This window comes from Coloeus monedula (genome assembly GCF_965178545.1).
Source record: "Coloeus monedula genome assembly, chromosome: 1".
NCBI classification, from domain to species: Eukaryota; Metazoa; Chordata; class Aves; order Passeriformes; family Corvidae; genus Coloeus; species Coloeus monedula.
The window spans coordinates 14,178,795-14,200,982 of NC_138781.1; the positions used below are offsets into that span (position 1 = coordinate 14,178,795).

Sequence of the window (22,188 nt, forward strand, 5' to 3'; positions counted from 1 at the left end):
TGAGCTCCAAGTGCCTAACACTGCATCCTTAATATTCTCTTAATATACTTCCTAACTGGAAATAAATCATTTTACTGTATTTACAGAGCTTCAGGACATGGTTGCTATGGAAGAAAATTGCCATAACTTCTGATCTAAAGCTGATATGTATGTCTGCAATTTCCTTTCTCCTTTAGCCTCTTTTCATTTCATTAATTATAGGTATTGGTCAGAGAGGTTGTAGACAGCCCACAAGGGACAAATACCTGATTTTCCAAAGTGTGGAACTTATTTTATGTAGAGAACTTTCACAGTTTCTCTGAAAAACTAACATCTACCTAATACTTCTAAAAGTTGAGTTCCTAAGGTTGTGATTAATATACTACATAGATCCCCAAAGGAAAATTACAAATTAATCAGCAGTTCCAAACTCCCAAATGGAGTGCTATAAGGTTGCCATAACTTTAAAACATTTCTTTTCTACTTTCATGGAAAGAAAAAGAAATCACGACCGATTCTGATCTCCATTTGCTACAGCTCTTTCTCTGTTCTTTAGGCATTTGAGGAAGCAAACCCGAGGCTTCTATAACTTACCAATTAGGCAGGCTGTTTCATGAATTCAGAACAGGACTAATCAGAATGCACACAGGACTAATCCAACCACAAATCATTAAACTAGTTAGGCACATGTAAACAGTGTTTGATGGATATAGAGGTGTACAGTGAGTGTGAGTGTATATATATGCATGAGTCTCTGTATGCAAGTTATTTAGTCTAGTTCTCCTACAGAAATACATTTGTGATTCTGTGTGAGACTTTGCAGCCCCTTCTTCCAGTCATTCTATGGCTTAGGAAAACTTCCAAGTTTCAAGCCTCTGTTAAGAAGCTTTATTTGAAACCCACAGAAGCCACTAGGAATCTTTCCATTATTTCAGGAGAGGTTAGACTGGGCTCTTATGTTTAAAGCACGGTTCCAGCTATCTCAGCTTTATTCCTTGCTGCTTGCAAAATTTCTGCAAGACTGCTGGCACTCAGTCTCTCTCTCCCGTCTCCACATATGTAAAATGAGAATGACAACTTTACCTCAGAGGAATGTCGCAAAGCTTCACTTATAAACAGATTGGCATACTTGGATGAAGTTGCTCTACTAACAAGAAGTTTTCTGATTGATGGGCATCTCTTGGGAGGTCATAGAAACAAAAACAAAACCATATAATCAAGTTTTGGGATTTTTTTTTTTGACTTACAAGAGCCTATTCTTATGCATGATGGCTGCTTGTGTTGTCTTTCTTCTCTCTCTTATCACACAGGATATCTTTCCAAATCTAACCATGTCAAATTAGTGGCTAAATACTAAAACTAAGCCAAGGTATAACCCTCACCTGAAACATCCACATGAAAAGCTTGAGGTACAGTGAGTAATAAGAAAGTTAGTTTTTAAGAAATGTGACTTTTTTTGCAGTTTCTAAAACCCTTAGCTGTCTAAACATAGATAAAGTAACCATTAAACTACCAGTAAATATTAGACTGCATTTCATTTTGTGGAGAACACTGGAAAGTTGGCAAGAGGTAAGATTTTGCAGTGAAATAGGGAAGTGAACAAGTTGTAAATGACTCTAATATCTTCCAGATGGCATATTTTACTTGGGAACTGGGTTTAGAGTAATTAGAGGCATGTGAATTTCCTATAAATACTAAACTTCACCAGTTTGACACTAGAAAGCTCCTTCCTCTCTGAAGTCTTTAAACTGCTAAGTGTTTCTTTTTCCTCCACTTAAAGTGGAAGTCAAGCATTTGTAAATTTGTCTTATTTGACAGAGAGAAACCTTTTCCATGAAAAGATAGCATTTTTCTATGCCAGAAAGTTATGAACTGAAGTTCCTTACTGAAGAGGTTTAAAATTGAATGTTTCTTCCCAGAAGAGGTTTTCATTTTAATATACTGGGATCATTATATTATAATTTATTACAGTATGTGGCAAGCAGTGAAATCAGTGGAATTTACTGTAACTTCAAGATCAAATCTTTTCATTGGTGAAATGCTTTTTGCAGATAGATGTGCTGAAGACCTTAGCAGATGAATTTTACTTTTAGTTCCCTTGGACATTGCAATACTAAAATGGCAAAAACCAGTCTATAACCTCAGGTTCTTCTTCATTTTCTGCATGACAATGTTACATATATTCCAAAAGTGGATCCTGGTGTTCTCATTTCTGTTGAAGAATTTTCCAGATTTTATTTGGTATTAATAGAATAGAACTAAGTAATTACAAGGTAAAATATTCTGTCACCACTTGCACCCTCTCTATATATCAGTGTAAACTGACTTAGATCCATTGGCATAAAGGGGCTAATCTCATTTGCAGCAGCTAAAGATCTGGCTACTGTTCTCAGTGGAGCTGTATAGATAAAAGTGCAGATACAATCTTGCTTATTTAGTTCAGATCTTCAGGTCTGCCAGTCCCAGGTACTCAAAAAACATGAGCCAAACTACCAGGAGCATGTGATAAGGTGAAGGATACTCAGATTATTCTAAAATAGTAATGATTATTTTTGTTATTTCTGGGTTTTGAAATATTATTGGCTAAGGTATGTTGCATTTCAGATTCCTTTGTTCAGCAGAGAATTAAGAGCTTAATTTTAAACAAAAGGGCAAATCCCAAAGCATTCAATTATTCCAGAAACCAATGTAATAACAAGACTGCTGCTAACATTAGTTGGAATTAAACTCTTGCAGTGAGTAACTGTAGATCTTCATTTATGTCTTTGTTACATCTCTTCTCTTTTTCACGGCCGCATTGTCTTGTACTAAAATAGACCCTCAGTAGTTCATTCTTAATGGAGACCCACCGTCAGTTAATGGCATTAGTAAATTACTGAACAGTGGCCAAATCCCAATGGCCTGATTCCCAGAAATCTCTTAGGTTGACAGGACCTTTGTATGAATAACTCCAGTGAATTTTGGCCCTGGGTGAACACCATAAAAACACCAGCTCACAAAAGACCAATGGAAACAAAGGACCCCCAAACCGACAGTAAATTACAAATCATTAATCGATTGCGAATTGTGTATTTAAATATCCAGCACTCTAGAGAACTCTGGGATTTAGATGATATGTTGTCTCCCTTGGGGGGCTGCATCTGCACCAGGAATCCAGTACAAGCAAAACCAGTTTAAAAGCCTCCTGCTATGGGCACTGGCTCCCACCTTCCCTTCTCACAGAGTTTGCATGGCCTGGCTCATTCTAATTCAACTGTATGCATGTCCATCCTCAGAGAAATGATCTGTTGAACATTTTAATAGATTTGAGGAAAAAAGGGAGAAAGGGAGAATGGGGTAGAGAGAGCAGGGAAGGAGGGAAGGAGGGAAGGAGGGAGGGAGGGAGGGAGGGAAGGAGGGAAGGAAGGAAGGAAGGAGGGAGGGAGGGAAGGAGGGAGGGAAGGAGGGAAGGAGGGAGGGAAGGAGGGAAGGAGGGAAGGAAGGAATTCGGAAGGAATTCGGAAGGAATTCGGAAGGAATTCGGAAGGAATTCGGAAGGAAGGAAGGAATTCGGAAGGAATTCGGAAGGAATTCGGAAGGAATTCGGAAGGAAGGAAGGAATTCGGAAGGAAGGAAGGAATTCGGAAGGAAGGAATTCGGAAGGAAGGAATTCGGAAGGAAGGAAGGAAGGAAGGAAGGAAGGAAGGAAGGAAGGAAGGAAGGAAGGAAGGAAGGAAGGAAGGAAGGAAGGAAGGAAGGAAGGAAGGAAGGAAGGAAGGAAGGAATTCGGAAGGAAGGAAGGAAGGAAGGAAGGAAGGAAGGAAGGAAGGAAGGAAGGAAGGAAGGAAGGAAGGAAGGAAGGAAGGAAGGAAGGAAGGAAGGAAGGAAGGAAGGAAGGAAGGAAGGAAGGAAGGAAGGAAGGAAGGTAGGTTGGTTCGTTGTCAAAGACATGCCCACACCAACAGATGACTTGGAAAGATGGAGAAGGGCTTCTCCATTGAGAATGCAGTGCGTGATGGGAGCAAGCAGCCAGGTAGGAACACACCATGCAGGATCCCATGGCACTAAACACACTGGCAAAGGGCTTAAAAATGAAAAAACCCTGCAGTTCCCATGCCACCCAGTGATCAGGGAGCACTTGTGCCCTGCTGAGACTTGCTGAGAACACAGCAGTCACCCAGGATCCTCCAAGGGCTGCATGCTGCTTTCACCTCCATCAAGGTGCTTTGTGAGGCCCACATGTAAGGAATTATATCCCCTTGGTGTAGACACCAGCACTGACAGTCCCAGCTACAGGGAAGGCTGGTGTGTCTTCACAGGATGGGTCAGTCCCCCCATTCCCATTGGAGGGTTACCTTACCAAGAGGCCCTTGAGAGTGGTCAGGCTGCACAGAGGAAGCTCAGATGAAGAGAAATGCAACAGATGCTGAGGCTACTGGCAGAAAATCAGCCCATTCAGGGCTGTGCTTAATTTTTTGTTTTTTAATAGCATGTACTTCTTTTTCTTGTTGCTAATAAACTGGGATTAAGGTTGGTGTCCCTCGAGTGGTTGCAGCTTTTAAGCTTTTAGCTCTGGTGGACAGATTGCCTTGTGCCACAAGCACTGCAGTAAATCCCACACCTCTAACCCTCAGTAACTAATGGGGCACAAAGCCACAGTGCAGAACAACTTGAAGCTCTTTATTTAGATTTCTTCTTGCGATGCCCTTCTGTTCAACTGAAGTGGAGACTTGTGGGGAATTTTAAAAAAATCTTTATAAAATAAAGGCAAAAGAAAGATACATACTAAGAAGAAAATTTTCAGAACCAATGATAGTCTGACCAGGATGGATAATTCATGTCAGGGAGAAATTTAGCAGCTTTAGTGGAATCAGAGTGTTAAAAGAAAGAGAGACTTGGAAAATTTTTCATCCTAACAGGTGAACAGCCAAATTACTCATAACAACCATATAGATCACAGTAGGCTGCAGAAAAATACAGTATACTTGGATGTAAATTATAGTTGTATATACTTCACTGATGGCTTCATAAGATTAAATGGCAGATATTTCGATTTCAGCTGAGTTGGTTGTAGTTCTGCCTATTTCTTGGGAAGGAATCTTTTAAGGAAAAATACGTAAGACTCACTGCCCTGGTAATAAGCAAACATGTTAGAAGCAGAGCATAGCTTGGCAGTGGCTGGCTCCAACAGCAGGCAGGGCTTTCCAGCACTTGCACCACTTTCTGCAGTACAACATGCTGTGGTGCATTTCAGGGGTCTCCAGCATGTTCAGAACTGACCCCCAGTGTAAGCATTGTTATCACTTACTAGAAACTGGAACTAGGAAAATCATCAAAATTTGAATTCTGCAGCTCTTAATGTTTTTCACTGCCCAGGGCTCATTTTATAAGTATTGCTTGGCCTTTTCCTGAAAACCATAACTTACACTTTCCAAGAAAGAACAACTTTTTTGCAATTCCTTAAATAATTTGTAGAGGAATTCTAGATTCTCTCATCTTTCCACTGTGCATCTCTCCCAGACATGGTTTTACTAAACCACAGAATTAATAATGGCCTGTTCAGGCACCAGCTGGGAGGAGCAGGAAGTGTGTGTGCGCTCTTGCACCGCTGTTCATCAGTCTCCCACCCGAAAGAGACGCACTGGCCTTGCGCACCACACAGGGTGCAAACAGAAGTGGGATATCTGGAAAGACCCAGACAAGCAAAAAGGAAATGCTTTTTGCATCGTGGAAAAGCGTCTCCATGAACATATTCACTGACTGTCTTCTCTTCTGGGAAGGCATCTCCTGTTTTCGCATCTGAACTTGTGCTCTAGTCTTTCACCCGAAACTACACTCAGTGATTAACGCTGTGTTTATATTTACATCTCTGTGCCATAAGCCCTAAAGGACTATAAAATTACAAGAAATATTTGCCACACCATTGACAGCAGTAACTGAGTGTAGAATTGCCAAATGGGAAATCCAAATTTGCAAACTCAGTATTCTGGGCTGTGTGCCAAGTCTGTCTGGGTGCTGCGGAGGTGACACATTCAGTCTTCTCACAGGGATGCCAATGTGCCAACTGTATCCCTGGCACAACATCTTCTGACAAACTTATGGAAAAGAACTGCTACCAAGTCCAGAGGGACATGCAAGCTGCTTTCTGAGCTTCCTTGGCAGCAGCTCCATTTCCAAGTTGTGACTGTACTTTCTCCTATTTACAAGACCAGTTGTTTGTGATATGCTGTGGTCTCTGGTAGGATTTTGAAAAGTGCAAAAATGACAGCAGGATGTTCGTTTCCAAGTACAAACTAGGAAAATCCAGAGTAATTTTATTTCTCTAAGAAAAAAATAATACAGATACTCATTTGCTGGAGCCCAGATATCATATGTTGCCACCAGTGTGGGAGAATCCAAGTCCATTTGTTAGCTGCCAGATGAAAAACATGATCCTTAGAATATGGAGGTTGTAGAGCTGATCTCTAAAGCTTCCTCTTTTCAAATTGTACTTCTTACCCATTGTCTCACAGCTAAACTGCTTCTCTGTCTGTCAGTAACTTTTCAAAGCGAAAGAAAAAAATTGAAAAATCCTCCAATCTTCCATGGGGCAGCATGACCTATAACTTGCAAAAATCCATTAGAAGACATCCTTTTAGTAACCAAATTATGTCATTTACAACTGCACAGCTGCCAAGAAGAGCACCATAAATTATGATTCTGTCACTACGAGGGACACTGGAAAGTGTAGGCAGGCTATTGCTATGAAGGAGGAAAACTGGGAGAGTGATAGAATTTAATTTGAATGGGGGGTTTTGCCTATTTACTTCATATAATACCAAAATTGGTACTTACAGGTTAGTTGTTTTTTGGCTGTATATGAAAAACTTAGTAAGACTATATAAGATTATTTTTAAGGTGTAGCAGAATAAAAACACCAAATTCAAGCCTTTTGATTTTATCTCCTTTATATATGAAGGAAAAAAGAATGTAAAAGTTGCTTAGCATTTTTAGTTAATTTTTTTCATACCATCTGAAAATTTATCTACTGTTGCAGCTTGAGCAAAGAATGGTGCCTGGGAAACTGGTGAAATAGTGTCATCATGGGGTAAATGGAGCAAAGACTGTCACTCAGATGCTGTGGGTTTACGTGGTTACTCCTTCTCTTTAGCAAGCAGTTAATTATTGGAGAAAGGTCATCTTGTTAAAACTCTCAAGATACATTTTTTCCTAAAAATCAAAGAACTCGTAGCATGGATCCCTGAGTACTTTCAATAGATTTTGCAGGCAGCCTAGAGCTAGCATTTTTACGGAGGTTTCTGAGAAGAGAAAATAAAAAACAAACCAGACAAAACCCCAACAATTCTGAGGTGTCTTTACAACTCTTCTCCTAACTTTCAAATCCTGTTATACACATATCATAAAGACATTCTAGAAAGAACAGAAGTCTAGTTTTAAAAACTACGGGCTACTTAAGTATCTGTAAAATTATCTCAGAAATGCATGTTTCCGCTTCGTATTCCCATCAGTCTGCACTGGGACAGTGAAGCTAGTGAGCTGAGCAATTGCTACTAGAAAAATCAAATACATAAGAAGAAATGCGGTTAACACAATATTTCACATATGTTAATGCTTACAGTTCCATCAGTGTCAGCTTTATTTTCTATTTGATATACACCAAAGCTGGCACACAATTTTAACTGATGAGGTAATGTCATTTTTAATTTAAGGAGCCTTAAGCCATCCACTTTAACTAGTGATATCATCTTTGCAGCTGTCTCACAGGACTTCATGTAAACATAAGTAATGTGCCCTGGATGGTTTGGAGCAGAGTTGTTAAAAATGACATTGGTCATCATGAAGACATTTTTTTCCTTTGATCTCTTTAAAAATGCCAGACACACTTTATTGTCCTGTCATTTTTAGCTCTTCCTTGTATATTAATATGCTTGGAACATTTCAGTGAGCATAACAGTAGAATATAAAGGTTTAAACAAATTAATGGCAACATTTTAATGTCAGTCATAGTAAGATAATGAAAAGTAAATGAGATTGTCTGGCTAACAGCAACTTGTTAAATGAAAGGGCAGTGTGGCTGAGACACAGAGACACAGGGGCAGGGAAGAGCCTTTTGCTGCCATCAGGAAGAGTCACAGGACACAACCCAAGCTCCAAATGCCACCACCTTCTAGGATTCTACAGATTGAGTCTGATCCTCCTTCCTGTATGAGGTCAAGTGAAATCATCTGCTAATAAAACTTAAGAACAGACCTGTGTCTGCACCTGCAGCTTCTGCCTCCATGACTTTGATTCTCCTTTATCTTCCCTGGGCTGGTTCAGCACCACCAGCCTGCTGGGCTTGCTCTCCTCAGCCCTTGAACACCGAATCTGTCAGACCAGACACTACACATCAGCATCCTCGTGACAGGGTTGAGGAACCCTATCATGTTGCTCACAGGCAAACTTTTACTACCAATCATTATTTTGTTACTGTATGCTTTTCCTTACACAGTCCTTAGGTTTGGTATAAATAATCACAGAGGTTTTAGCCCAGTCTGTCTAGCAATCACATGCTGGACAAATATGAATGTTGTAAACGCACACTTCTTGATCCAAATACCTAAGCAAAGGTGATTCGTATTGAAACAATTTTTGTCTGAGAAAAACCAAGCGGTGTGACTGACTCGTGGATTTTGTAATGTGCTCCCAGCTATTTGTGAAGATAACAAGGAAAATAACAGATTTTTCTACCACTGATCTGCAACATGGTGGACTTTTGAACAGAATCTAATGTTTAGGGATTTATTTATTATTCTGTGGACATATGTTTGGAGGACAGCATATGGAAATCAAAGTATTGTTCATAAAGAGCTACAGCCAAAAAGACATTTTTGAATTCGTAACAGAACTTCACAGTTTGAAAAGAATGCTATGCATTATGTATTGATAACAACACTACACAGACAAAGGAACACAATTTAATAATACAGAATTGTGCTTGTGAGATTTCCTTTTTTTTTGTTAATTGGTTACTTTAGCTGACATTGTCTGCAAGCATAATGGACACCATTCTTCCTAATAGTTCCATGTTGCCAGATGATGTCTACAGACATAATGTAGTCCATTTTAATTATTTCATTTTGCTTACATCTTTCAGCATAATGCATTTTCCAAGCAAGCTAGCATTTTTCTTGATTATCTATGTTGTGTTATGGTTTCTAAATTAATTAGGTCTCTTCTTTCCTGGAAGTTAAAAGTTTCTTCCTTCCATTTATCTACCAGGTATGATTATGTTGAAGTGATTGATGGAGATAATGCTGAAGGACGCTTATGGGGAAAATACTGTGGAAAAATTGCTCCCCCTCCTTTAGTGTCTTCAGGACCATATCTTTTTATTAAATTTGTTTCCGACTATGAGACACATGGAGCAGGATTTTCTATCCGTTATGAAGTTTTCAAAAGAGGTGAGAAACAATTCATTGTTATATAGCTCATAACCTGTGATTTTTACTTGCATCAGAAAGTTCACCATAATTTTTTGGAATGGGGAAAATGCATGAAAATGCTTGAAAGAGAAAATCTTATTACCCTAGTCATTCCAAGGCAGGGTGTGTATTCACTGGGTGTAAATCTTTATGAATCCGAGGGGTCAGCTGTGTCTGAGGGTTGACTCCTCTGCGTGAAATATGGTAGTTTTTGTCAGCTGTTTGTTTCAACCATCTTAAAACCATTAGCTTTATGGCTTTCCTCTTTTTTTTTAATAATAATTACTGTATGATTTACAATGTTACTGCCTCAACAGAACTGCAACCTTCTGAGTCCCTGACTTATTTTGGTTAGTGTTTTGCTCTGCACTCCCAGGAGATGACTGCGGGCTCAGAAAGGACCAGAGTACACATGGGCAGCAGATGATATTGCTGCTGCTTTCACAAATCATGTTTGGGAAGTAAAGGAGAGAAACAGCTCACACTGTTCACAGGCATGACCTGCTGGATGCTCATGCCAGGAGTTAGTGCCAGTGAGCACAATTATCTTTATGGGGCACAGAGAAAGCCCAGAGAAACAGAGCGTGCAGGATTAGCCAGACATAGAGACACTCCCTCTTTTATAACACTCTTCCCAAGTCAATAGCTAGAAGGGCTATAAGGTCTTTTTTTTTGGAATGCATCTTCCCTATAGTTGGATGGAGATTAATAATTCATATATTCCATTCCTAGAGAATACAGTACCAAAACTCATAATATATAAAAAGACAATAACACTCATTTTATAGAAAAAAAATTTATTTCAACATCAATGCTTAGGATCATATTCACAAAAGCAGCTCAAAACTTCAAATTCCCAATGCACACCACTCCCAGTCAGCGCCCCATTTTCAGAACCAGTCCAAGTCCCTTTAGTGCACCTAAACCAGAGCCAGATTTTCAGCTGTGTTCAGCATGCACTCTTGGTGGCAGCTGTACTGTTAATGAGGAGAAGCACAGTAGTGAAGTCTCTTTTCTATCACTATTGCTGCTCTGCACAGTGCTAATTGGGGCCACAGACCTCTTGTTCACCATCTTCCCTGTCTGTAAATCCACTCTTGACTCCCAGAAATTCTTTTGCTGACCTTCAGGGTCACATTTTTTGAAAGAATTCAGCATTCAAATGACACCAAGCTTTCCTGAAAAAATATCTCTATTTATTTTCGTGTCCTTAGGAGGCTAAACTCTTGAAAATGTCTTCTGACATTTCTCAGTGCTTATGTATGCAGTACCATCTTTCATAAAGAACAAGGCAGAAACACAAGAAGAAGTGAAAGAATGTCCTGTGAAACAATCTATTTTAGTAACTGAACACTTTCAAGGAAAAGGTTTTATTTATTTCCAGTGTAATGACAACCCAGAACTCTGACAGGAGCATTGTGTTTATTTCCTTGTGTGGTCATTTACATGTCTCAAAGATACACATTTACCATGTTAAGATGGCATTATGAATGTGATTTTACACACATGAAAGTCAGGAAACTCAAAATTATGGCTCCCAGAGCAACTTTAACTCCAGTTCATTCCACATAAACTGTATATTAAGGCAGGACAGCTATCACTATGCACAGTGTTAGAAAATGCCATGTGTACACAAAGGATTCAAGTTATCATTGCTGTGGGAACAGAGCCCTATTTAACTTCTGAATAAATGCATATACGCTATTCCAGATTTGCATTTTAATATCTGTGCCAAATAAAGCTGTTCACCCTTTCGCACAGGTGAAGCTCAGCTGCTCACACCAGACAAGTATGTTTGGTTTAGCAGATTCACAGCTTATCTCATCATTTCCCAGGTATGGGGAGTATGATCCCAAGCCCAAGGTCCTGCAGTACTGAGCTGAAGGCTGAGCTTCATTCCAGCACACAGTATGTTTTTGCCCATTACTCTTTCCTTCTCATTCAGCTCCGTAGCCAGAGAAAGCACTGAAAAAGTTGTATTCAGGACTAAAACATGAAACCCATTTTGCCCAACACTTAGCCCACATGAAATGTTCATCATTTTGGCTTGGGCAGACATCCTATTTTAGGGTAGATGAGTGACGTATTCACTAGAAAAGGATCTGCACGGTTCACATTCAGCATTCCTAACTTAGTCAACTAAATTTATGGTGTAAACTGAAAGGAAAAAAAGTGTCAACCAAGAAGGCAAATGACTTTTTGGCTCAGTGACACCCACAGATAGAAGATTAACTTATCCCAAATTTAACCTGGTTTTCTTTGCTCTCGCTGTTGCCTCCTCTCTGTCTTTCCTTCAGCTCATATCTCTTCCTATGTTTCATACACATGTACACATGTAGTTTCTCCACCTCAGAAGTATCTATTTTTGGTGTCTCCACTGGAACGTTTTCTGCCAGTTTTCCATGCATGTTGCCCCATGGAGTTCCTCGTAGCCTCAGTATTGATATAATTCCTGCAGCTGCTTCACAGTGTCAATAAAGGGTCAAAATCTGTGGAGGGCATTTTAGTGAGACAGCTCCTCTGAAAACAGTTTCTGCTTCTTGCACCAGATTGAGTCAAACATGTTTAAAATAAAGCAAGCTGGCATCGAGATACCATGTGTGAGTGTAAGGAGCCTGATGATTGCACGCTCCCGGAGCCAGGATCTGGCTGTATTTAATAAAGCAATAATGATCCTGGCTTACATTTTATATTGCATCTTTTATTGGATTCCAAGAGGAGTACAGAGCACTTTATACTATGAATGGCATAGCAAAGCTATTTTATCCTGGAACAGCAGCTACTGGTGGGAGTGAGGAGCAACAACCAGAATATAACCCTCCCCTACATGACAAGGAGAGAAGGGAATGACAGGGAAAGAAGAGGAATATCCAACTAATGTGTAAGGGGGTGATTTAATTATAGGCAAAATGTAATTTCCCAAATTGGAATGGGTCAGGTTACATGAGCATCAATACCCACATCTTCCAAAATATGCCATGAAGTGTTCTGAATATTGATATAATAGTTCAAGAACTTTGTCTCAGTGCCTGTTGAAGGGCAAGAATACCTGAACTGACTAAATTCATTCAGACCTCTCTTTTGTGTGCTGAATTTAACTGGGAGGTGGCCAGATCTATGGGGGGTAATATGTTTGGCACATTCACAATGAAAACATTTTCTATAGTGAAATAAGAGTATTCATATATGCAATGAGCCAGACTGTTTTCCTTCAATGATCTGTGCTAGGCATTGGAAATCCTCTAAGGCTCCTGACTACGGTCTCTAAGGATGCTGGGCATCCTCATCCACATTGAGACCTCACACACATCGTCCTCCAGCACAGACCTGCGTGTTGCAATGAAACTGTGCTCTCCATGTCCTTCCTCTCCTGCATGTCTGAAGACCTTCATTTGAGTCATCCTACTCAAAACTCCCCAGGCCAGCTGCTATCCACCAATGCCCCAAGTCCTGTAAATCACTCTTCTAAGTTTGGAGTGTCAAAAGGCAGAGAGGGGTGCTGACCTTGTGGGGAAGATGTGTGGGCAGTGCCTGCAACTGACTTCTGAGCACACCTGCAGGTGTGGGATCCACAGAGAGGATTCCTGAGGGACCTAAATAAAGGAGAAATGAGATCTGCAAAAAGAGAGGGATTCCAGTTTGTCCCCTGTATTCACAAAGGCAAATCCAGTGACCTGGCCTTTTATACCCTTACATCTTTCCTGCCACTTTCCTGCTCCACCAGGAGCACTATTTGGAGCATCCCATTATGCCATGGTGGGAACATCGGGGAAAGCTGGTGTGTCAACATTGACATTAGGTGACTTCTAGCAACACTGCCTGTAATCACACAGTTTATCATGCCCACACTAACAGCAACATTTTACTGGTGCACCTGTGTCAACACCACTCAGAATGAGTCACTCACCCTCAGTACATGTACGAATTACCTTTCACATTTAGTTTGTCAAGGAGGCATAGGTCACATCTGGCAGAGTTACTGAGTCAGTGCTCCAGGAATCTGAAACCACTACTCCCTCTACTGAATTCACTCACCCGCTTTTGTAAAAAATTCTATTTCACCAATAAAAACCTGTCTGCCATAAGATTTAAAGATTTGAGCTTGAAGGGGCTATAATTATTTCTCTAGGGCTCTGTCGAGATTTCTGCAGCTTACACTTTCATTGTTCCCACATGACTTTGTATTTGTCATAATTTTTTCTAGAGCTGGTACAAGTTTTCATATTGTTCCATACAAATTGAAAATTGAAGATCAGACAGTATATGCGGATTGGGCTTTAAATGACTGACTATCAATAATAGGAACAAGCTGGCTGAATGATTAATGCAGTGATTAAAATGAGGTGTTTCATTGAAAAGCCACCTTTGCTGCTGGAGAGACAATACAACTTAATTTGTTTTCCAGCTAACTGCTCTGCTTAGTAGCACAGTGTTAACCCAGTTGATTTTTCTCCTTCTCCTACAGGACCTGAATGTTCCAGAAACTTTACTTCATCAAGTGGAGTGATAAAATCCCCTGGATTCCCTGAAAAATATCCCAATAGCCTTGAATGCACTTATATTATCTTTGCGCCAAAGATGTCAGAGATTATACTGGAATTTGAAAGCTTTGAGCTAGAACCTGATTCAAATACTCCAGGGGGAGCATTCTGTCGCTATGACCGATTGGAAATCTGGGATGGACTCCCTGATGGTAAGAGAAAAATGGACTGTAATATGCATAACCATTACTATGTAGTGGCCTGCAGAAGGCATATTCCCATTTTTTAAACTGTCATGCTAGAGAGATCCTTGCTTGATTTATGTGAAGTGAGTCGAATTAAAAAGAAATGGAGAAAATGCTCTGTAAATTCTTTCAGCATATCATAGTGTGAATGATTTTTTTTAATGAAATATGTTCAATTTTGAACAGTTGGCTTAGCAGAAACCTCTGTGTTCAGTGGTAATATGTGATGAACCTCCTACACTAAAATTACTTAAATGTGAAGCCTTATAATGAGTCCCCAAATTTTCACAGCTAACACATGAGTATAGTCCAGACATTTCCAACAAATTGCAGAAACTGGACTTCAGGTACTGACTCTCTGACTTGCAGAGGAACTGCGTTACAGACCAGCTGTCAAAGCAGAGAATTTCTTTACCAGAGAAAATGTGGTGTCCATGCAGTTGAAATCATAGTGACTAAACAATTACCCAGGTCAGTAAACAGTCACTGAGTTATTCATTCAGGTGGCTTTGGTGACGGGGCACTGCAGGGTTCCTCCATTATAGTGCTCTCTCTTCCAGCAGTTTAAGCAAATCCAAAGGTTTTATCTTAATTTGTTAATTTATAATCTCTGATTAGATGGGCACATGTGTCAGGGTGGGTGTGTTGGGTACCCTTCTGGAACGTCTCTGCCATCTCAGTAATTTTCCACTTAGTTGTTGACCACACTTGACCTTGTGCACATTCACTAAGTGCATAGCTAGATATTAGCTAACCCTATGGAGCCAGAGAGCCCTCATTTCACCCTCTGCCCAACCCCATATCCCTTTTTTATACTGAGTCTGACAAATAAAATAGTTGCATGATTTTTCTATGTTTTTCATATACAGCACTGGGTCTGCAAGATTCAAGTGTCCCCTGGGCAGGGCAGCCATGTACCAGTTCTCCAAGGACCTAGAGCCAAAGGCTGCAGCTGCAGCCTGAAAGGGATTGTTCGTGCCGAATGCCCAGCCTTTAGGGTGCCCAAATGCCTACATGAGCTGTGGAAACAGCTATGTAAAGTTGATTATTTGGAATGCCTTTTTCACTGTTTCCGTGTATGACACAAGCTGATAAAGAGAAGCATCTTGAAGCTGTCCTTTTTCTTCTTAATTTTTAATTTGTAGCAAAATTCAGTGACTGAAGATTAATGTTGTTTGTGTTGGGCACTAATTACAACTATTTCAGTTTTCGACTCATGTGATAACCCATATTAATACATTTTTTTGTTTGTTTTATGAACAGCAGTGGCAGTTTCTATAAACTGCTAATCCTACATTAGTATTTGATTTAAATGAAAATATAACTTAAGGAATATATTTTAATAGCACATTTAAACTTGCCTGCTTTTCTAGCTAAATCCCCGATATAATTTTGCTTAAAGCTTTCATTGATGCTGCAGGAAATATATGTCTTTTAACATATAGTTGTTCTTTTTTTGTTTTTATTTTATGCTTAATGGGTTTATCATAGCTCTTTTCAATCCACTTCAATAAACAGTGAAGAAAGACCCATAACAGTAGCTAAAAGACTATTTAGTATTTAATGCCTCAGTTAGGAAAGGCATAATGCCTCAGTTAGGAAAACAATATTTTAACAGTACAATAATGATGTCTGGAACATTTAATAATAGGTTTATTTGTATATAGGCCAAATCTGTCCCGTAGAGCTTGCATTTAAACTGATATTTGAAAAGATGATCCAATAAATCAATTTATGTGTAATATAACCAAAAATAAATGCATTATTGTCAGTGTAGACAGTTTCAAAGCAGTAATTTCCTGGTTCAAGAAAGTGGCTGAGCCATACTGAAGACCAATTATCAACAGGCATTATCAGCCTTTCACAAACTGTCTCACAAACTGACTACACCCAAAATAATCCTGACATCCACTAAGGGTACTTGCATTCCACTCGTAAATATTCAACAGAATCTATAGGCTGGAAAAAATGTTTCCTTAGATGCAAACTGTTGGAGGTTGCAGCAGTTGTAGGGAGATGTTTGCTGCATAATTTCACTGTAGTATGATCCTCAGCCAGCAGTCAGTCTCTCTTGTTTAACTTAACACTGCAAAGAAAGAGGGAATGTGATTGCTTCTCTATAAATGCATCACAGGACGAATCCCTGGGAGGGAGAACTATTTCAACCGAAGAGCAAAGCTGGCACAGGAAACCACTGGTACAATCTGGCCATGAACTGAAGATAGGGAGTGTCTGGATACTGGAGAATATATAGAGAGATGGTATCTGGGGGAAAAAAAATCTAGCCTGCATCCACATGAAGTAGTAAATTTCTACACAGTAAATTAGATGGTATGGTTCTCTTTAATGAAGGGAGGAGACTCACCCAGGGTGAGTTTTTGAGACATTTGTCCATTTCCCCTTAGTCTGTGAAAAACTATTCTACACTATTAACTGAAACGGGGGCATGGTTGTGTGCACTTCTAATTTGCTGGCATACTCCCTTGCACAGTTTTAGCACGCACCAATTTGCACTTTCCCAAGAATTTCCTGAGTGTGATTTGGAAGACAGTGAAAGCTAGGGGTCATTCTCAACAGGCATGTTGGACACAGCCAGCCAGTTTCAGAGGGAAGAGCCCCACAGAGATGCCATACTGTTAGTTTGTTCCCAGGCTACTGGCTGCAGGTCAGTGCCTCCAGGGTGTCTCCTGGCCTGCTCTGTTTAGTGATATATCCATAGAAAAGGAAGTTATCTTGCTTGTAATGCATTGCTGCTCACATGCCCACTTGTGTTAAAGCTACTATTGCGCTGCACTGATGGAAATATGAGAGAAGGATTTTTTAAATATGTGGGAAAAATGTCTATCCTTCAGTTCACATCCTGTGCTCCACAGCAACACAGCTGTGGTTTCCTGGGATGATGGCAGTATCTTAATAGGAGAGAGGGAACAGTTTTTGGAAAAGAGTTGTGGTCTCAACCAGAGCAGAATTAGATGGACAGCCCCCTAACATGCATCCCTAGAAAGTAGGCATCAGTGTTTGAGCCAGGCACAGTCAGTCCCTCTGTTCTCAGCAGGGAACAGCATCCCACACAGACCTGTCTCAGCATCTACTTTGGGGCACAGTTAATGGATCTCTGGAGTTTCTTGTCTCATTGTCTGTACTGGGAGCTATGAATCCCTAAGTCAGATGTAAACTTTAGATGCCTAAGTTAGAGCAAATGAAACCCAACGTAAGTGGAAAATGTTTTCACTTTAGAGTTTGATCAGCCACAGTCACTAGAGATCAGCAGGAAATAAATTTGCTGTTTTATACATTTGTGATTTTTTTTTCCTTCCTTCCCCCTAAAAAAGCAAAAAGTAAAGAAGAGAAATGTTCTTTTAAACAAATTTTCACAATGATGTTTAAAAGGATATGTCAAAGTCAGTAAGCTTCCATTTACATTTTACTTCTACGTAATTTCCATTTCACTGATGGAAAACAATTTTCTGTTAGAGAATTTGACAGCAACTGTAACAGTCATTCAAAAAGACTTTAATCCTGAAATGCTCTGTCACAATCATAGAGTCCTCAGCCTACCTGGTTGTCCTTTTAGTGGATTGAAGCTGGCAAGTGCTGAGTATTTGAGACTTGATTCTACAAAATACGTGCTTATCTTTGAAGCATGTGAACAGTTAGATTGACTTCAAAAGGAATTCACCAAGGACACTTATGGGACTGAAGTTAAACAGTGGTATAAGTGTTTGGCTGTTTCAAGAGGGGAATGGTAGGCATTCAGGAATGCCTCAAACCTGGTATTTTGTTTCATGAAAACAACCCTGTTGAAGAATATTTAAGAACTACAGGTGCATGTTGCAAATATTGTACAGAAAAGGGACCGTGGTCTTAAAGAGATAACACGTGGATTTAGAGCAGGAGAGTGAGTAGATCTCAGAATAGAAATATATGATTTTGCATGAATAAACTAGACACCAAAAATATCTTTGCCCAAGGCACAGATACATCTCAGCCAGCCTCTGCTGAGAACACTCCATTGATGACTTAGAAGAAAAATAGCTCACTCAAAATGAAGAGTAGCTTTAGTGATGAATTGCACATATTCATCATCCAGGTCTCTTTAAAGCTCTATAGGCTGTCTACTAGGGCTCAAACGTAATTTAAAGAAGTTTACATATGGTTTGAGAACCACAGCCTAAGCATTGCTGCTTCAGTCAATACCACAAGAGCTTCCACTGAATTACAGAGCAAAGCAGAATGCTTTACTGCAGTCATTAACATCAGTGCAAATGAAGGTTGCTATTAATCTAAGTGTGTTTCCCCTGTTGTGGTTGCTTTCTACACTCTTGTGAGAAGCTATTAAGATATAGGAGTGCACACAAGCTCAGTGTAGCTGACTACTGGAATGTGAGGATGGAATTAATTTTTCAGTTGTTTCCTCTTTAGCATCCTAAATTGTGTGAAAATATTTTGTCAATAAAAATCATAGTGCTGTGAAAATATTGTCCACAACATACCTGCATACTTATAAAAAAAAGCTTTAAAATTAAATACATGGCTAGTTAACATAACATTTGCTTTAATATTTTAGAAATCTGATGTACCTTTTTTTTCCTTGCTTGTGGGGGTTTTTTTAACCCTAATTCAAAAGCTAACATTTCAACTAGATGGGCAAATGTGTATTTCAGTAAGTCTCAAAATTCCTTATATTAATATTCTTTGTCCAGAAGGGCAAACAATAGTAAAGAAAAGAAGAATCAGTAAGGATAAGGTTTCTGTTTAGTCTTGAACAACCAGCCACATTCTGTATATTCTGCACTCAGATCTGGAAACCTTCAAAAATACTTAATAAGAATAATCAAGGATTTATTTAAGCTATAGAATTAGATTCTGCATTTTGGGAAATGCATGCAAAATAGGTTTCTTAGTTGTCTGTCCATCTTTTAACCAGAGAGTTAGTCAGTTTTCCAGTGTATAATACTATGCCAGTGGAAAGAGGAGCCAAGGTCTCAGAAATTGCTACAGCATGGGCAGTCAGATGAGGTAGCTGGCTCACTGAAATGCCTTGGTTCTGCAGGTAGTGTAGAAGCATCCTCGAGTGAGGACATATCCAAGTAATTCACATTTGGAATAGCCCTTCCTGGGGGATGCTGATGCAGCAATGTGATGGTCCACAGTTAGAGGCTGCAAAGAGCTTTCTAGGCCTAATGACTTTTCAGCACCTTCTGCCCTAAAAATTCCCATTTGGAACTCCACACAGTCTGTTATGAAATCCCATCTCATTTCCTAAGGAATTTTCAGGAAGATGATAGAAAAAAGCCAGTGGCTTAGTCTACCTAAAGAGACAGCAGTATCACCCCCTGAATGACTGCTCAGATGGGTTTCCTGCACAGCGTTTATTTGACGTAGTGACACACGAAATATTTGATAATTTATTGTCATTCAAAAGTTTACAAGACTTAAATGTTAAAAAATAGAAGGGGGGAACTTTTTGCTAGCTATTTATGGAAGAAGGAGAATCTCTGTTTCATCCAGTTGTGCTCAGATCAATATCATATTAGCTCAGCAGGCTACGGTTTACATGTAGCACAAAAAAATTCAATACCTCTTTGTGTCATATTCTGCACATTTTTGGCTCTTGCATCTACATAGCTAGCAAAGGCAATAGTGCTGTGATAGCAGGGCCAATCTGTTGAAGACTCAAATGCATAATCACTAAATATGTCTTAAAAATTATAAACCAGTGAGTCATGGGGAATCTTAAAGCCTGTCTGCTTTAAACAAAGTTCTCTTCTGTTTGTCATTTCAAAGAGGCTTCCCTACAGGAAATGGGAGGAGGGAAGCTCAGAGTACCGTAACATGGTAGCCTTATCCTCCTTATTTTCTCGCAATTCAGAGCACCATCAGCAGCTATAATCTTGAAAGCCGTTCTGGGAAAGAGCAGGATCAGAGCTGTTTGCACACAGAAAATGCAAAAGAAAGCAAAAACAAATACAAAACCAAGAACCTACAGCAATTGGAATGTGGGGGCATTATTTTGTATTTTTAAAAATCCGTTAGTGCTATCAGTCTAAACAAATTGCTCTCTCCAAAAAATAAAACCGTGAAGCTTTAATGCTTTCTAGGATAAGGAGGAATACAACTCATATCCTCTATAGGATGTTTCATTCTATCAATGCTGCATTGAACAACCTTAGTGCAAAAAGTCTGAATTGGCAGGTATTTTAAATGCCATGGGATTGCCAAGGCAACTGAAGACTAACTGTGGCCAGAATGGATAGAAAAGCACATGCTGGCAGCAAGAGCTATAGCATCAGATCTCCCTCTTTCTGGCAACTCTAGGGCCTTACAGAAATGTGTAGCTTACATAATAAAGTTGTTCCAAGCTGGAACTGTTTTACTTGTTGTAAAATGCCAATAAATGACTAGAAAATTATGTTAGCTGTAGATTTTCTTTGAACTGTGAATAATTAGGATATCTAAACATTTTAAATTTTAAACTGAAAGTGTAATGGACTTCCTAGAGAAATGACAAGGTGTTAATTTAAGCCTGGAAAGCCAGTGGTGTAAGCATTAGAATGATGCCTCATGATTATTTTCCTGATTGACTCCATGGGTGGGTTTTAGCATTATCTTTTCTTATTGTTTGTAAGCACAGATGTACCACCATTCCACAGCCTAGGGACATATCTGTAGGGAATGCTCAAGTGCTAGAAGGCCACATATGTTGGTTGTGAATTGAGTAGCTTAATTAAGGAAAAAGATTATCTCATTGCACAGGAAATGCTGAAAAATACCAGAATCAGGTTTATACAGTATTAACATTAATAGAGATCATGTATCTGGGTATGTGTGCATATTCTGTGACATGGAGATATACTTAAGAAATCCTTGCTCTTTTGAAAGGATTAAGATTTAAGTCTTAAATTATTTTACAATATTCTTTAATATTGACCATATGGGCAAAGGAACTATGACGGTCTGCAAGCCTAAATAAAGGGGGATGAAGAGTCATTTGGTCATAGTCTCAATATGAGTCAAAAATGTTTTTCAGAGTTTGAGATGAAATTAACAGATCACTGCAGTATAGAGCATAAAATCTGGAAGGCAACTCACAGCATCTTGTGTACTGGGCTGGCAAAATCAGACCATTCAGTTGCTCTTGTCATAAATTGGTGCTTCAATCACACTTTGGAAAATACTTGTGGTACTGTATGTGTAATTTTGTGCATCGCTGCCCTCTCTGCACACTTTGAAGGACACTCTTTGAAATCCTGGTTCTTTACATTTTCAGAGGTTCATGGAGTGCTATCTGGAGCATTTTAGAAGCACAATTGCTAGGATAGGACAAACAATTTGTTGTTTATCGCTAAGTTATTGATGGCATTGTTATTTTGAACTGTTACAGAGGTTCACCATTTCCTGCTGAGGGACTATCTTTGGGAGGATATTGTAGTGGCATCTATTGTTAGAGCACTGGTATTTTACTGTTGTATCCTGTCTCTTTGCAGTTGGCCCACACATCGGGCGTTATTGCGGGCAAAACAACCCAGGACGTGTCCGGTCTTCAACTGGGATTCTTTCAATGGTATTTTACACTGACAGTGCGATAGCAAAGGAGGGCTTCTCAGCAAACTACAGTGTGTCACAGAGCAGTGTCTCAGAAGGTCAGTATTTATCTATCCCGCAGAGCTTCTTGGAAAATACTCTCTGTTATGTCGTCTTGCACACCAGGTGTTGCTTGAAGCTTCAAAGAAACCTTAAATAAATAAGATGGTGAAGAAGGATTGGTTCTGTTTTCCTTTTTTTCTATTTTTTTTTTAAAGAACAGCTGCCCTTTGAAAAGCAGTGCAAGAAGCAGAATTCTCCTTACAGTTTTATTCCACTGTGTTGCCAGGAAGTTGGGATAATTATTGTGAAAAACTGTGCTGACCAAGGAAATACAGGAATGCAGAGCAATTGAACACTTGCATTAAAACAATGAAACATGAACAATGAATGCACTATCCAAAGGCTTCTTTTATTACATGGAATAAGCTCTGATGATTGATTTCTTGAATAAAA

The 22,188-nt window shown here is 39.5% G+C and overlaps 1 protein-coding gene across 4 annotated transcripts in view; it reads left to right on the top strand.

The window, feature by feature from the left end:
- NRP1 (neuropilin 1) overlaps nucleotides 1-22,188 on the top strand; it is a 113,751-nt gene that overhangs the window by 37,828 nt on the left and 53,735 nt on the right. For all 4 annotated transcript variants that reach the window (XM_082297408.1, XM_082297409.1, XM_082297410.1 and 1 more), the window contains exons 4-6: nucleotides 9,220-9,401; nucleotides 13,888-14,115; nucleotides 21,636-21,791. In XM_082297408.1, coding sequence (XP_082153534.1) covers nucleotides 9,220-9,401; nucleotides 13,888-14,115; nucleotides 21,636-21,791 — 566 coding nt within the window. The remainder of the gene's footprint in view (nucleotides 1-9,219; nucleotides 9,402-13,887; nucleotides 14,116-21,635; nucleotides 21,792-22,188) is intronic.